Source organism: Argentina silus (genome assembly GCF_951799395.1).
Source record: "Argentina silus genome assembly, chromosome: 20".
Lineage (NCBI taxonomy): Eukaryota > Metazoa > Chordata > Actinopteri > Argentiniformes > Argentinidae > Argentina > Argentina silus.
This window is the reverse complement of record NC_139674.1, coordinates 10,768,009-10,783,008: the sequence shown is the minus strand read 5'-3', so window position 1 is coordinate 10,783,008 and position 15,000 is coordinate 10,768,009. Positions and strand designations below refer to the sequence as shown.

The 15,000-nt window shown below is 47.5% G+C and overlaps 1 protein-coding gene across 1 annotated transcript in view; it reads right to left on the bottom strand.

The window, feature by feature from the left end:
* snd1 (staphylococcal nuclease and tudor domain containing 1) overlaps positions 1–15,000 on the bottom strand; it is a 159,730-nt gene that overhangs the window by 122,358 nt on the left and 22,372 nt on the right. The window contains exons 11-14 of the mRNA XM_083692103.1: positions 12,598–12,699; positions 5,648–5,754; positions 3,145–3,255; positions 1,160–1,232 (exon numbers count right to left, since the gene is read on the bottom strand). Of these exons, the coding sequence (XP_083548229.1) occupies positions 1,160–1,232; positions 3,145–3,255; positions 5,648–5,754; positions 12,598–12,699 (393 nt within the window). The remainder of the gene's footprint in view (positions 1–1,159; positions 1,233–3,144; positions 3,256–5,647; positions 5,755–12,597; positions 12,700–15,000) is intronic.

The following is a 15,000-nucleotide window of genomic DNA, read 5'->3' as shown; positions in this document are numbered from 1 at the left end:
TTCTTCCAACTTATTTCCCCCCCCCCTCACACAAACAGGAGAATGGCCCCTACTCACTAGACAATTCTGTAGACCTGGTGTCAAAGTATTTGAAAGGTATAAGCAAGATGGTGGAATTCTTCCTAGCCTCTGTTTTCTATATATCTATGTACATCACTCCTAAATTAAAACCACAGGTTCTTCCACCCGATCACAGGACTGGTTAGTTCTCCAATGTTTCCACCGACCTTGGAAAAACAGCTTTTAGCCAGTATGGTCCGAAAAAGTGGAACGAACTCCAAGCAATACTAAAACTAGACTATTCAGTTCCATTTCAGGTCGCTCTTAGGAGACCTGGTTACAGAGGAGCGTTCACGTTTTGGATGAAACTGTGTCTTGTGTTGTTTGTATCATTTGTATTGCAGGGCTCCTTTGAAGAAGAGACTCTGGTGTCAATGTGACTCCCTGTTCAAATACAGGTTAAATAAAACCCAATAAAAATCAGAAAGATCTGAGGGCCAGGTTTCATATCTGGATTTAGATTCAAACAAGACTGAATGCAAAGTTTCCACCGGAGAACAATGCTTTTGCACAAGCAATACAAAAAAATACAAAAATACGAAATCTCAAAAAAGTCAGTGAGTCATTTAATTTGGAGAGGGGCGGTTAGAGCAAGGTACTGCGCAGAATCTCTGATCTCCAAATCACCTGTTGTAAAGAAATAACCACAGCTGCTGTGTGATCAACATCAGTGAATGTGCGCAGCGCCTTGCTGAGGGGCTGATCCTCTCAAACGCAGAGCTTGTTTTTGCATTGATTGCTGCCCTTAATGGGCCCTTGTCCTGGGGTGTGACTTTTAATCTGCTGCAGAGTAATGTGTTCTCCTGCCAATTTGGCTGCTAGGAAGAGAATCATAGCGATAGAATGTTATGCAGTCGGATGTGTTGGGGGGACAAGGCTATGTATGTTTGCGCACATGGAAGTCAATGATTCATGTTCACTATGGGTTCCTATGAGGCATCACACATGTGATGTGACCACAATGTGACTAATGAAATGACATTAAGTCGACTGAAGCGGCACAGACTGAATCAAAATGACTAAGACTGGGGGAAAAAAAATATTTAAAAAAATAGGGTGGCAAAATTCTCACACCACACAGACACAGACACACACTTACCCCTGAGATATCAGCCACTCTGTGGATGGGGACCTCCTTCTTGCTGTGCAGCCCTTTCCCGTTCTTGATGGCCCTGCGATCAATCAGGAGGCAGAGAGAGTGAGAAAGCAGGCCGCCATTACGCCTCATCCCATCATGCAGTGAGTTAAGGAGAAACCATAAGGCTGCGGCTCGGCTGGAGAAATGAGCCTCTATGAGTAATCAGCCATTTGGGCTCAGGAGGGGAGATAGTTTCCTCCATCAAACCGCCATCGTAGATCAACTGTGTGGAGGACACTTTCACATGATGGGATCTATACCATGGAAATTAAAACTTGAAATGGCTGAATGGATGGAGGGTTTAGCTAAGACGGCGTGTGTGAGTGCGTTCGTCTGATATGATGACCACTGCTGCTGATCCACACTCCGAAAGATCCTTAGGGCTCAATGTGATGAAGATGATGATGATGATGTGTCATCTCTAGGTCACTGATATGTGCTTTGTATTCCTTGTGTGTGTGTGTGGGGGGGGGGGAGGGGGGGGGATTACTCAAGGGCTATGGGGTAACGACCAGTGCAATAGGGAACTGAGAAGATAAAAAGCCCAACACCTCATCTCAACAGAGTCCACAGGGGACTACTAACCAGGAACATCAAGCAAAGAGAGAAGAGAGAGAGAGGGGGGAGAGAAGAGAGAGAGAGAGAGAGGGGGGAGAAGAAAGATGGAAGGGGGAGAAGAGAGAGAGAGGGAGGGAGGGCGAGAGTCAGAGAGAAAGGGATATGGGAGCAGAGAGAGTGCAGGAAGGGATGGTGAGAAACGGTGGACGAACAAAAAGTGAAGGAGAATGACAGAATGACAGAGGTAGAGAGGATGCAGTGAAGCCAAGGAAGGATTAAGAATAGAAACCGCAAGGCAAGGAGGAGAGGAAGAGGGAAAGATGGAGAGACAGAGAGGGGAAAAAAAAGAAAAAGAAAGAGAAAGAGACAGAAAGAGAAAGAGAGAGACAAAATAAAGAAAGAAAGAAAGAAAGAGAGGGAGAGAGAGAAAGAGAGACACGGCATTGGAGAAATCAGTCACACTCGGAGGGGTGGAAGACCCATCTATCGCTAACCATGAGATCTTAATCTTTAGCAGTCTAATAAAGCCCATACTAAATCTCTGTGGTGCAGATCCATATAATTATATTCATAGAGCACGTGTAAAGAGAAGGTCTGATTTAGCACTGCCACGGTGTGTGTGTGTGTGTGTGTGTGTGTGTCTCAGGGGCCGATATTTTCTGGGGAAAATGAGCGAGGGAGCCTGATAGGCTGTGACTTCCAACACCACAGTAAAAGGGTGGACCTGTGCTGCTCCACACGAAGGCTAATGGTATTCCAGGCGTCTCTGACCGCGGCTGCTACAGCCACGCCTTAAGACCGCGCTTGTGTTGGCCTCGTGTCGCAGAGGGAATAGCAGAGAGGATAAATCCAGAGGTAATAAAGATGCAGCATGAAAGGAGAATTCTGAGTCAACTTCTTTTTTCTCATGAGAGAAAAAAAAAATCCATTCCCCTTTGGTATTCTCATTCATATATATATATATATATATGTGTGTGTGTGTGTGTGTGTGTGTGTGTGTGTGTGTATGTATATATATATATATATATATATATATATATATATATATATATATATATATATATATATATAACATTACTCAGACGGGAGGGAGGGAAACAGGGAGGGAGGGAGGGAGAGAGACAGATGGTCCTGTGTGGCTCTGTTGGTAGAGCATGGCACTAGCAACGTGAAGGTTGTGGGTTCAATTCCCACTGGGACCATATTTACAAAAAAAAATTAATGCACTCACAGCTTCGGACAAAAGCAGAGACTAAACGGCACGTTATTAATGCATATCATGCAATAATAATGGGGATGAGGTGAAAAGCGGTGGGCCTCGGGATCAACGTTTTTAACTTCGAGAGCGTATTGCGTATTCAACATGTATGAGTGTATTGGAGTCTTACCTCGCCTCTGCAGCCAGGAGTTCGTCGTAGTGGGAGGAGCGCTGGTCATCATCCTGTCTGTACCTGATGCATGTGGCCAGGCCTTTACTCACCAACGCCTCTGCTATGTTACTGCAGGGGGGAGGGGGAGGGGGAGGGGGGAGGGAGGGAGAGAGGGAAAAAGGGGTCAAGAGATGGGTGAGTTTTAACAAGCCTTCTTTACGCAATTAAGATGTTAGGGCCGAGGCAGTGGAGAGCGCCTCCAGGCACAACTATCAATAATACAAAAGGAGTAAGAAGGAGAAATGTTCACTAACAACCAAGCGTCTCAGCCATGTCAGAGGTGAGACCATCCTCTATCCACAGTCTCCTCTCCATCATTACCTTTGACACAGCAAGAGAGGAATGGGAGATATGAGAAAGAAAGGGAAAAAAGAGAGGAAAACACTGTTGTGAGAGCATTCCATGTCGAGCTTCAGTACCGAGCCCTTAGGCGCCCGTGTTTTCCGGCTCAAGTGGTCGGGAGAGAGGGCGCTCGGCGCCGCGGCTGCTTGCCTTTGGAAAATGAGTTTGTGTCCGAGAGCGTGTTTGCCTGTCCACACGCACGCAGGGGGCGGCGTAATTGAGGAAGTATAGCGGGGGCCTCGTTGTCAGTGAAACGCTTTTATTGGCCTCCCCTCAAGACTTTAATTGGAGAGAGATAGAGAGGGAGGGTGAGATAGAGAGGGAGGGTGGGTGGGTGGGTGAGAGAGCGAGAGGGAGGGAGAAAGAGAGGACGGCAAACTGCCTGGGACGATGCAGAGGCAGAGCGATATGAAAAACAGTTCAAGTCATTTCCCCATCACCGCCGCTTTGATTCATTTCATATTTCGTGTCTTTTTTAAATTGAGACAAATTGAACATCTCGTGGCGACAGTGGCGGCGTTTTGGCCTTAATGAGGTTCGCATTTCTCATTTCCCCCCCCTCCGAATCTCACTGAGAAAGCAGATCAGCTCACGTTGCAGAAAGTCGCAGTAAGTGTTGCAAATTGCCTCTAAATTGGACAGTTTAAAAAAGCTTTAAAAACACTTTAAAAAACACTTGGATAGGTTGTAGCAACATGGTTAAGACCTCATTTTCACACGTTCGTAATTTTGTCAGATTATAACTCATATTCAAGTACCGAATGACAAAATTCACAATGGGATAATTGTTTACTGTAAAAAATATATATATATAAGCTTCTTAAAGGCAAACTCCAGCAGTAGTTTTGCTTCCAATTTAGGCGAAAATGTGTTTGTTCGAGCCAGATAAACCCACATCACTACACTCCTCTCACTAGTAAAGGCAAGTCCTCTAATTAAACAACAGACAAAACAGCATTTTAATTATGACTTTAGGAGACAGTCAGAGAATTGGATCGTAAAGACAAAATGATACTTGTTTCTACTAAAAACTGTGATTTTCGGATGGTTGCAGAACATCACAAGTAAGCACAAGCTCCAAAATTTGCCACGTCACAGGACTGAGCCTTTAACTAGGTCAGTGTGTCCTTGAGAAAAAAAAAACCCCTGAACGGATCGGCCTGGCACCAGAGGTACGGTCACATTCCTCCTCACCAGTCTCGCCCTCAACAAGTCCGTCTCTACCCCAAATCTAGGACGTATTGTAGCGTGTTGGCATTAGCTGTGACAAGCCTAGCTGCCTGCTGCGCCCCTCTGCCCCTCGCTGTGTGCTAAGCAGGAGCGGGTCTGGCTTGCCGGGAGGGGGGAAATATGGTGCACCATAAGACAAGGTCCTCCATTCTCTGTCCCCAACCCCCCACGCCCCACAGCCCCGGGGCGCCCCAGCCACCTGTTACCCACTGTGCACCGCGGCAGCGGCAGGTGGATGGTAATTGGCTGGTCCTGCGGCGAAGGGTGAACTACGCGGCCCAGCGTGGATGGGTAACTAGCTGGGGGGGGGGGGCTCGTCATAGCGGCGGGCAGATGAAAGGGACGAGGGGAAGCGTGACCGCCTTTACAAGGTTTTTTTATCAGAGGGGTTTTTATTTTATCAGGAGACATTTACATTTTAATCAGGAAAATATCCTCAGAGATACTGTAGCCTTCATGAGAGTGCTTTATCTTGAAATGCGGTACCATGACAACATGAATCCCTGCCGTCGTACATAGTTCAGTAACCTGACAGTGTTTCTAAGTGGTGTTGCCCCTGCAATTCAATACCTGGCTTAACCCATTAACACATTAGCCTGGAGTGATTTCAAAGTCATATATGTCTGTCTCTACCGAAGGGCAAAAACTCTCTGAGGAGAGGAGAGCAAAAGGCAGATCACCCATTAACATTCTGCCCACGACAGATCAGTGTTCCTCCATTCTGGTCATGGACATCTAGCCCTGGTCCAACACAACTGGTTCACCTCATGAAGGTCTTGGTCGTTAGCTGACTCAGTGTTGACACCAGGTCACCACATACTGCCTACGGGAGCGGAGTGAGAGGTGAGGGGTAAAAGAGGGGGGAGGGAGGGTAGAGGGTGTTACTCACATCCCACCAATGGTGACGGTGGCACAGGTGCGCTCTGAGAAGGCGGGGACGGTGCCTGTTTCTGAAGCGGTGGTGGCGGCTCTGATGTAGTCCACTGTGACGTTCACCTGAAACGCCAAGTCAGCGGGAAAACATGTCAAAAATCAACTCTTCTTTTCATCTTTTAAAGCACCACTCTGAGGGGACTCTGGCTCAGCAGTGTAATCCTGATGTAATCATTGTCATGTTACATCAGAGACAATTCGAGAAAATGTACAGATCCACACGGGAATATACATTGAAAAACTGCCCACAGCGGCTCAATGAGGACAAAATCAATAACATTTTAGAGAAGCAAAAACAATGAGAAATGGAATTGTTTTGCCATTGAGGTCATTTAAAATGCGTACTGCAAAACATTCCTAAGGAACCAACCGGAGTAGCCTGATATGTCTGTGCAGTGTGTGTGTGTGTGTGTGTGTTAGTTTCCAAGGTCACCCACAGTCAGTGTGAATCATGTCAGGCTGGTAGATCTCCCCAGAGGAGCAGTGTCCAAACACTGGGGCTGTTTATAACTAACACACACACACACACGCACACGCACACGCACAAGCATCTGCACAGCCTGCACCCAAACAAACATCCATTTTAAAACACAGCGCCCATCCTTATAGAAAATCAATTGAGGCGGCGGACTGTCATCACAAAGGGACAAATTAACAGCCAACGCTAAAGCCAAGAACCCAAATAAAAAAAAATAAAAAAAAATAAAAAAAAAAATAACACAAAAACAGACAAAACTACACCAAACACAATGGCTGTCACCCGAGGGAGGGCTATCTGCTATCGCAGACAGGGGAGAACAATGGCCAGCCGACGCAGAGCAAACTGAAGAGACAGGCGAAGCAAATGGTATGGGAGTGTTGCGGGGGATATCTGGGAATCTCCTGCACTGGACGCAGTTTGTCCATCAGAGCTGAGCAAACAAAGAGGCGCGGAGGCTATTCTGGGATGAGGGTGTGGGAGGGGGGAGGGGGAGGGGGAGGGTCACATCTGTTCAGAACACCCGAAGGGAGAGACAGAAGGACAGGAGGAGTATGTGTCAGTCATCTGGGGGGCAACGCTGGACAAGGACACCGGGGTAGTAGGACAAACGGACACCTGTCACACAGACGCAGGGAGGCGAGCCCGAGGATGGGCTGGGAGAGGTCTAGATTTAGAGGAGAGACCTGGCGTGTGACTGGGCTGTGTGTGAGGAGGAGTACCCCCCCCCCCCCCCCCCACACACACACACACACACACACACACACTGGAAGGGTGAGGGAACAAACAGTGGTTAGTCTGATAATAGGAGTCAGACAAGGTGTCAAAATGGCATGGTTTTGTAAAGGTACGAAAAGAAAATCCTGGGCCTTTGAATGTCCTAGTGTCACTTTAAAGCAAATGGAAGGAACCTCAACTTTCCCAATTTTAGAAACGACACGACTCAAGATGAGCCACCCCGATTTTCCACTTAACATCGCAAACACTGACTATCAGACATATTAAAGATAGAAAAACTGTAAGATGCTCTCGGACGCATTACCACCAGACAGACAGACACACACACACACACATTTCTGAAAGCATATAGCCTAACCATGTTACATCCCGTTCTGATCAACATAATGGAAATTCATTTAAGCTGTGGCATCCCGCCGTGGAACTCATTTTCTTATAGAGGAACATGGGGAGGTTTAGTGTGCTGAGCCTTATCAACAAATAAAGCCATTTATTTCACACGAAAAATATTAAAAAAATAAATAAACAAAAAAAAAGATCATTTGGAGTTTGTTTGTGTTTTTCCTCGTGTCTCTAAATGTACAAGTTGGTAATGGCTCTGCATGGCTGGGCGTGGGTAATGAGCTTGGAGGAGACGAGAGGAAGAGGAAGAGGGGGGAAAGAGAAGACGAAGAAGGAGAATAAAAAATAATAATAATAATTAGGAGAGGCCCTGCACACCATGGAAAGTCTAACCCATTAGGGGAAAGTGATGACAGATTAAAAGGTTTGACAAAGCGATGCCAGATTAAGAAACACACCAGATTCTCCACAGACCAGCGAGCAGATCGCCAGATAGAGGAAGCCATTTATATGGAGACCCCAGAGGAGAGGACAGAAGGGGGCCTCCTGATAAGGAAGAGGATGGGGGGGGGGGGGGGGGGGGTGTTTGTTCAGATTGGAACCAGGGGCAATGAGATTTGGTTGACTGTGTCTGTACACATTCAAAGCAGCGTTTGAAAGTGTGATTGAAAGAGCACACATCAGAGAATATGTTTACTTTAAAATGTCTATGTCCATCCAATAAGTATGTGTGTATGTGCGTGTAATTGTCCAATAAGTACGTGTGTGTGTGTGTGTGTGTGTGTGTGTGTACTACAAGTATAAAATAAATAAATAAATAAATAATAAAAACACGCTTGGTCAGCCACAGGCTGTTTTTGCGCAGAGCTCCCCACCATTACAGTGTTTGGGTTTAATAGGCTTGGGTTAGGTGCAGCACGGGGGAAAGTCTGTAATACATATTTTATGGATTAAAACTGAGCCTGCTCTGCTCAAACACAGCTGTAATTCTCCCCCCCACCCCCCACCCCCCCATCTTAAAGCCTGGGGTTGGCGAGAGGGATAGTGGGATGACTTCATACCGCCGCTGATGTGCTTAAGATGCCCCGGTGTTGTTAACACGCGGTAATAGCAGCTGGCTATCATTTAATGAAGTGAGCCGTATTTAAAGGACCTCCTCCACTGGAGTGCATAAGCAAGGTCCTCATCTGGGATCTGAACCTGGGACCTGGTGACTCTGCTGCAACACACACACACACACACACACACACACACACACACCAACTGCTCCTGACTTTAGTCACACACGACATCAAACGTTGTGTAGCTTGCATTGCGTCGTTCTCACCCACACACACACACACGCCACAAAAACACTCTGGCGTTTGCAGTAACTACACTCACGCGCATAACAGGAGCCACTTTGAGCGCGCCGGGATTATCCGAATGTGCTCTCTCCTGATAAGTGGATTAATGCAGCGTTTTCATTGGACTTTTTCTGCTGAGGCTGAGACCCGGCACACAGAAGAAGCAAACACTACTTATAAAGTTAGCCAAATCTAGCTTTGGATTATGTCACAGAGCGAGCGCTGCTATTTCAATAGGGGGAAGGGTGAGGGAGGGGGTGAGAGAGAGAGAGAGAAAGAGAGAGAGAGAGAGAGAGAGAGAGAGACAGAGAGAGACAGAGAGGTACTTTTTGCAGATTTACCTTAATTACCCTAGTACAAGTAAACTTCTCAGGGCTTCACATCTCCCTCTGCGCTGCTGACAAACCAGAGAGAATTCACCTGAAATGGACTCCCCCCCCCCAGATGCTCCAGGTTCCTGCCACCTGCGGGTGTGTGTGTGTACTTCAGAGCGAGTGAGTGTGGTTGAGATGCTATACCACCACTAGATCCACTCTTTTAAAACATTTTTTTTTTTACCTCTGAAAGCTCTCTGATACAGACTCCCCATTGAAAAAAAAATGGGCCCCTTTGAATGTGAATATTGGATACGCTTCATAAAAGATCAAAAGAACAGGGCGCTCGATAGGGAAGGGAGGGGGAGGCATCAAAAAATAATAATGTAGCTTTTTATTCTGTTATACGCAGACTCGTATTTGGCTTTTTGGCTTTGAGCTTTCCTCAGTGTGCAGACTCACCAAGCACAGAGACCCGGCTGCTTAGTCAACAACAATACCATCCAATCAGAGACACAAGCCTGCTTGTTTTTTTTCGACGGCTGTCATTGGACTCCCATCTCGTGACCTTTAACCATGTACAGAAACTCCTCTAAAAAAGAAACACTCCCAACATGGGCGCATCTGTGCCGGAGTGTCCGGCTCATGAACCCAATTTGGAGGGGGGGGGGGGGGGTTCCGCATCTTAACCGTGTCCCGGCGGACGTGTGGTGTGGAGCAGTGATACCTTGTTAAACTAATGAAGTCCAGGACAGGGAGTGGAGAGACTGGGTTGGAGGCTCAGGCTTTGAGGCGCCCCGCAGCCCCCCTGGCATGTCGGAAAATACCTTGGGGTCCGCGGTGTCAAGTTCCAATTAGACCCGCTGATGAGCTAAACAGCTCAGGCCGGGCTGCAGAGCGCTGTCTAACAGCCAGAAAAGAAAGCAGGCAGCAGGAGAAGCTCTCGTCAGAGGGGAGAGTGTGTGATTAAAAGGATTGGTCTTGGTCGCCATTGTGAAAACACTTGGCGCTCTGAATGCAGTTGTGGAGGTGGTTTAAGCATGGCATCCTAAAACCAGCCGGGTATCGCCGGCTCACATTCCGTTTCAAGCTAAAAACGTGACATTGTCGGGTCTGCTTGACCAGGCAAGGTTGAGCATTCATTCATTCAGTCTTCATTGGAAGAAGTAGGGTTGTGTCCAAACAGACACTCCTCCATTCCTCTCCTTTCCTTCTCAAAAAGCATTGGAGGAGATTGTTGCAAGAGGAGGAATCCGAAGATCTTCTCCAATGCAAATGCTTTAAAGGCACCGTCTACTCAAGTCTCCCCACACTGCAGTACAAACCAAACCCCAATACAGACACAAACAGAATTCCACCTTTCGTACACGATCATGACACACAAACAAGGTATTGTTTCATTACAAATCGTGACTTTAGTGCCGTCACACTTGAAGCCACTGAGAAGGCTGTGTCCGATCTCTCTCCTCCTTCAACACCTTACTTCATAACCGTTACCACGGCAGCCGAAGGCAGCTTGGCTTTAAACCTTCGGAAAATAATCATCTTTTTTGAGACGAACGGCGTTCATCAGAGGAGGGGCTGGCTAAATCAGGATTATACTTAGCGAGCCTTGTGTCTTAGCAACAATAAAGATAGGGAGGAGAGAGAGAGAGAGGGAGAGGGAGAGAGAGAGAGAGAGGGAGAGAGGGAGGGGGGGGTGTACTTTCAGCACCCTTCCTGTATTGATTGTGGCTGTGCAGGAGAATGGACTGGAGGGGCTCCACACTTAAACCTTACTCACATCAAACAGCATAAGTACACACTGGGGATACCAATGCCCTTCTATATGAATCTACTGCTGTGGAATAGAACACTCTATATCCAGCCTAATGACTAAATGGGAGGGTGGAATTGAATGAGTGTGTGGGGGGGGGGGGGGGGGGGGGGGGGGGAGATGGGGGGATGGGGGGATGGGGGGGGAGGCTACAGGGCACAGAGAAGAGGAGATTGAATTATTGAATACAAGTGGAGGTGTGGGTGTGTGTGCGTGTGTGTGTGTGTGTTCATGGCTGATGTACGTTCCAAGTACAATGTAGTTGTTCCAGAAATACAAATAATGATGCATGGATTGCCAGCGGATACTCATTAGGACAACATAGTAATTTACACATTCTAAATCAACAATTATGTAAACAAAAGAACAACGCCGGATGATTAATAGCGCGGTTAACGCATTACCAAAAAAAACAAAAACGAAAAAATCATGTGCCGGGAGTGGATCAACTGGATGTACTAAATCTCTACCTCCCATGGCTCGTAAAAGATGGGAAGCTGAGAAGAAAACCTGCAAGACGCACGCGCACACGCGTGCGTTTGACTTGTTATCTAAAATGCCCTTGAGTCCAACTTATCAGGATCTCTATAAAGCACAGCACAAAAGTGCTTCTGTGTTGCGATGTTGGAAGTGGATATCCACAAGCAGCATCAACACTGCTGAGAACAGCCACCACCTACATGGAATAGAGGGCTGATGTGTTGTTTGATTCCTGGAAGCGTTCTGTGTTGGGACTGCCTTGCATGCCATTATGCTTGCTTGCATAAACACTAAACGGCGGCGAGCGAGCTGTCTTTAACCACGCGATAAAGCCCCAGCACCGTAAAACACTTTCCACACAAACACACACCGTTGCGTTTTAACGAGCCCAAACATGATTTTCATGGCATCCTCAATACCGGTTTACATCCTCATTACATGGCTAGATCTGGTCTGGTGTTATAACCCGGTGTGCGTGAGGACACACGCACACACACACATACACACAGAATTGCCTCTCCACCAGACCATCTTAAAAAATACATCACATGAAAGGGATTTTTATTTCTGCACCTCGACAGTCGGTAAGACCCAGCCCGCCTTTCTTTAAGCCTTCTGCCGAGATTCAGTCATCACAAACATCGGCGCAATCATTATTTTCGCTTCACTCCGCGCCGGCTTTCGTCATTAAAATAACATTAACGATGATGATTAAAATGAATATGAAGGGGACGGGGGATCTCAGACTCAGACTGAATACTAAACTAAGATCTCTGGGTCCTCGTGGGGCCGTGTGAGGGGCTCACAGGAGTCTGCGCTGCTCTTTAGCTTGTACTTCAGACGTGCTGAGAAGAAGATGCAAATCACACTGGCTCAGCATGTATAGTCCAAGCAGATCAATACGAGGGGAAAAAACAACGGCTGTTTAAACATGCAATACTGCTCTGCAGGGCTGGTGCTACAAATCCATATCAGGGTGGAGAGAGATGGAGGGAGATAGAAGTCGAGATCTAGACCGACTAAATAAGAGCTCTTGATTAAAATCAAATGTTCAGTATAAGCAATGGAGGGTTACGCAAGTGTACTGTCAATCAAATGAAATTAATTTACCGGAATGTTTGAAGAAGGAGTGCGGGCAGTTTTTGTGTGTGTGTGGGAAAATGTGTGTGTGTGTGTGTCTTGGGACGGTGAGGGTGGGAAAATGTGTGTGTACAACGCACGCGTGTTAAAGCACGCGCGGCATGTTCATGTGCTCATTCTTGAAGCGTAAGCCAAGGATGAAGAGCCTGTGGTTTCATGGACAGCTCCGCTGCAGAGGGACACCATTAATGTTCTCCAGCAGCACCGGATCCTCGGTGAGCCAGACTGGATGTGAAGGGGGATGTTCCGTACCTTCTTTCCGATGAGCTTCTTCCTCATGAACTCGCGGGCCTCGAACATGTAGGGGATGTCGTAGAGGGGACGGAAACGCTTGTCTTTGTCCTTGTTCTTCTCCTATAGAGAGAGAAAGAAAGAGAGAGAGAGAGAGGGAGGATGGGAGGGAGGGGGGTGTTCAGGAAGAGGGGGGACATAATGAGAGAGAGAAAGGGAGGAAGAGAGAGCAATTGGGAGAGAAGGAGGGAGAGAAAGAGTTATTGTGACTCCTATTCAAACGCTTTCTTTTCCAAATTGAGGCTGTACAGCTTTATTCCTTCACTGCAGATGTACCCCCCCCCCTTACACACACACACACTCTCTCTCTCTCTCCCTTTTCCCACCAGTTGAATCCCCTACTGAAAGCTGGGATTGTTTGTTCCCGTTTCCCACTCGTCAGTCCTGTCACAGGAGGGATCTGCAGAGAAGTCGCTCCCATTGTTTCAGCCTGCTCTGAACACTCCGGCATGAATGACAGCATCACACACACACACGACAGGAATAGACCTCAAATAGAACCCATGTGCATTTTCAAAAGGAGAGATGGTTTTTTGTTCGGCTCAGTGTCAGGGACAGATACACACTTGCTAGAACAAACAAGAAAAAAAAAAAAAAAAAAGCTATGAATGACACGCGCACACGAGCAGAATATGACACACGCAATCACCAAAATAGCGCAATACAATACCACAGTGTTTACCACTTATGCCCCTCCTACTCCATTCTATGAACACCATTATTATCTTTGCCCCACACACACACAGCGCTCCCCCTTTCCTCTCCTCAGAGGAGGTCTTTTCTTTCTGCCCCTGTTCAGGGATGCCAGGTGTGGCATGCAGCTGAGCAGATGGAAAGTTCTAGGAGACAGTGTGTGTGTGTGTGTGTGTGTGTGTGTGTGTGTGTGTGTGTGTGTGTGTGTGTGTGGTGGAGGTTCAGAAGAGCACAGGCCTGGAGGGAACATAAAGAAATGACCATATCAACAACATCCTCTCTGAACACTATTTCAGTAGTGCCACATTCTGAATGTGAAGTACTTCCACCAGCGCCATTCGCTCTGCAAGGGTGTTCCTCTACCCGTTTGAGGGACCTAGCTTCACGGGAGGGCTGCTAGCTACCAAATCACATAATCCACCATCTAATGTCGTTTCTTTAACCTTGGCTAAAGTGTAATGAGGTTTTGAAGCTATTAGGTTTTGCCCTCCTCTCTCTCACTCTCTTGCCTTCTCCCTCACCCTCACTCTCTCCTTCTCCCTGACTCTCTCCTTCTCCCTCACTCTCACTCTCCTTCTCCCTCCCTCTCTCCTTCTCCATCCCTCTCCCACTATCTCCCTCACTCTCTCCTTCTCCCTGACTCTCTCCCTCACTCTCCCTCAGGGTTAGTGAAGCATAGTGCCTTGGAGAGGGAGGTTAATCTCACACCTGGTCCGGTGGAACCAACCCCCCACCCCCACGTTGATCCCCGAGCAGACGTCTTCCATTTTGTGTCAGCTGGGGCTTATCACAGGGCCTTTCACCCAGGCCACGGTTAGTGGGATGAGGGCCTTTCGCTATATTGCCTAGGGAATTGCCTAGTGTGGGTAGGCTTATGACAGTAGCTGGCCTTTACCTCAGGACCCCACGGTAACAGGGGTTTTAAAACAAGCTTACACTGTGCTAACCTTCCCGAAAAGCCCTCTGTGTCGCGCCCGCCAGGGTCCATCCTCAAGTCAGTAAGACTTGACCAGACAAGGCTCAAGACTCCACTAGCCTAGCATGTGGAAAGACATACTTAAAAAACAAGGAAGAGGAAATGAGTTTCACTTAACAAGGTGTTTCATACAGGAGAGGTGTTTCATTGGGTGAGGGGGTGGGGGGGGGGGGGGGGGGGTGAGAAAAGGCTTAAATGTCAGCTGTGTGTGCTAATTAGACACAGGCTAGAGAAGAGAGGGATACGTTGTGTAACAGTTTTCCATGGGTGAAATCCCTCAGAGGAGAGAGAGAGAGAGAGATTGAGAGGGGAGGGAGAGGGGTAGAGGGGGAAAGACAGAGAATGCCATATGTAAATCAGCAAACGATCTAACCCCCCCCCCCCACACGTGACTTGACGTGTTGATGTCACCGTGAGGTCATGGCATCAGAGGGTGGAGTTAAAAAAAGAACAGACATTAAGTGCTTCCGAATGGTCCGGAATCAATGAGTGGCATTGATTGGTTGGATCCACATGCACGCACGCACACACGCACACACACCATGGGTCAAGCTAACCAAGCTTTCGTACGAAGCGACCCTACAAACGGAAACCATGGCATCGCGTTAAACAAACTAATTTCTGCCCTGCTATACCTTGCATCTTTCACAGCGCATGAAAGGAAACGTGTGTGTGTGTGTGTGTGTGTGTCTAGT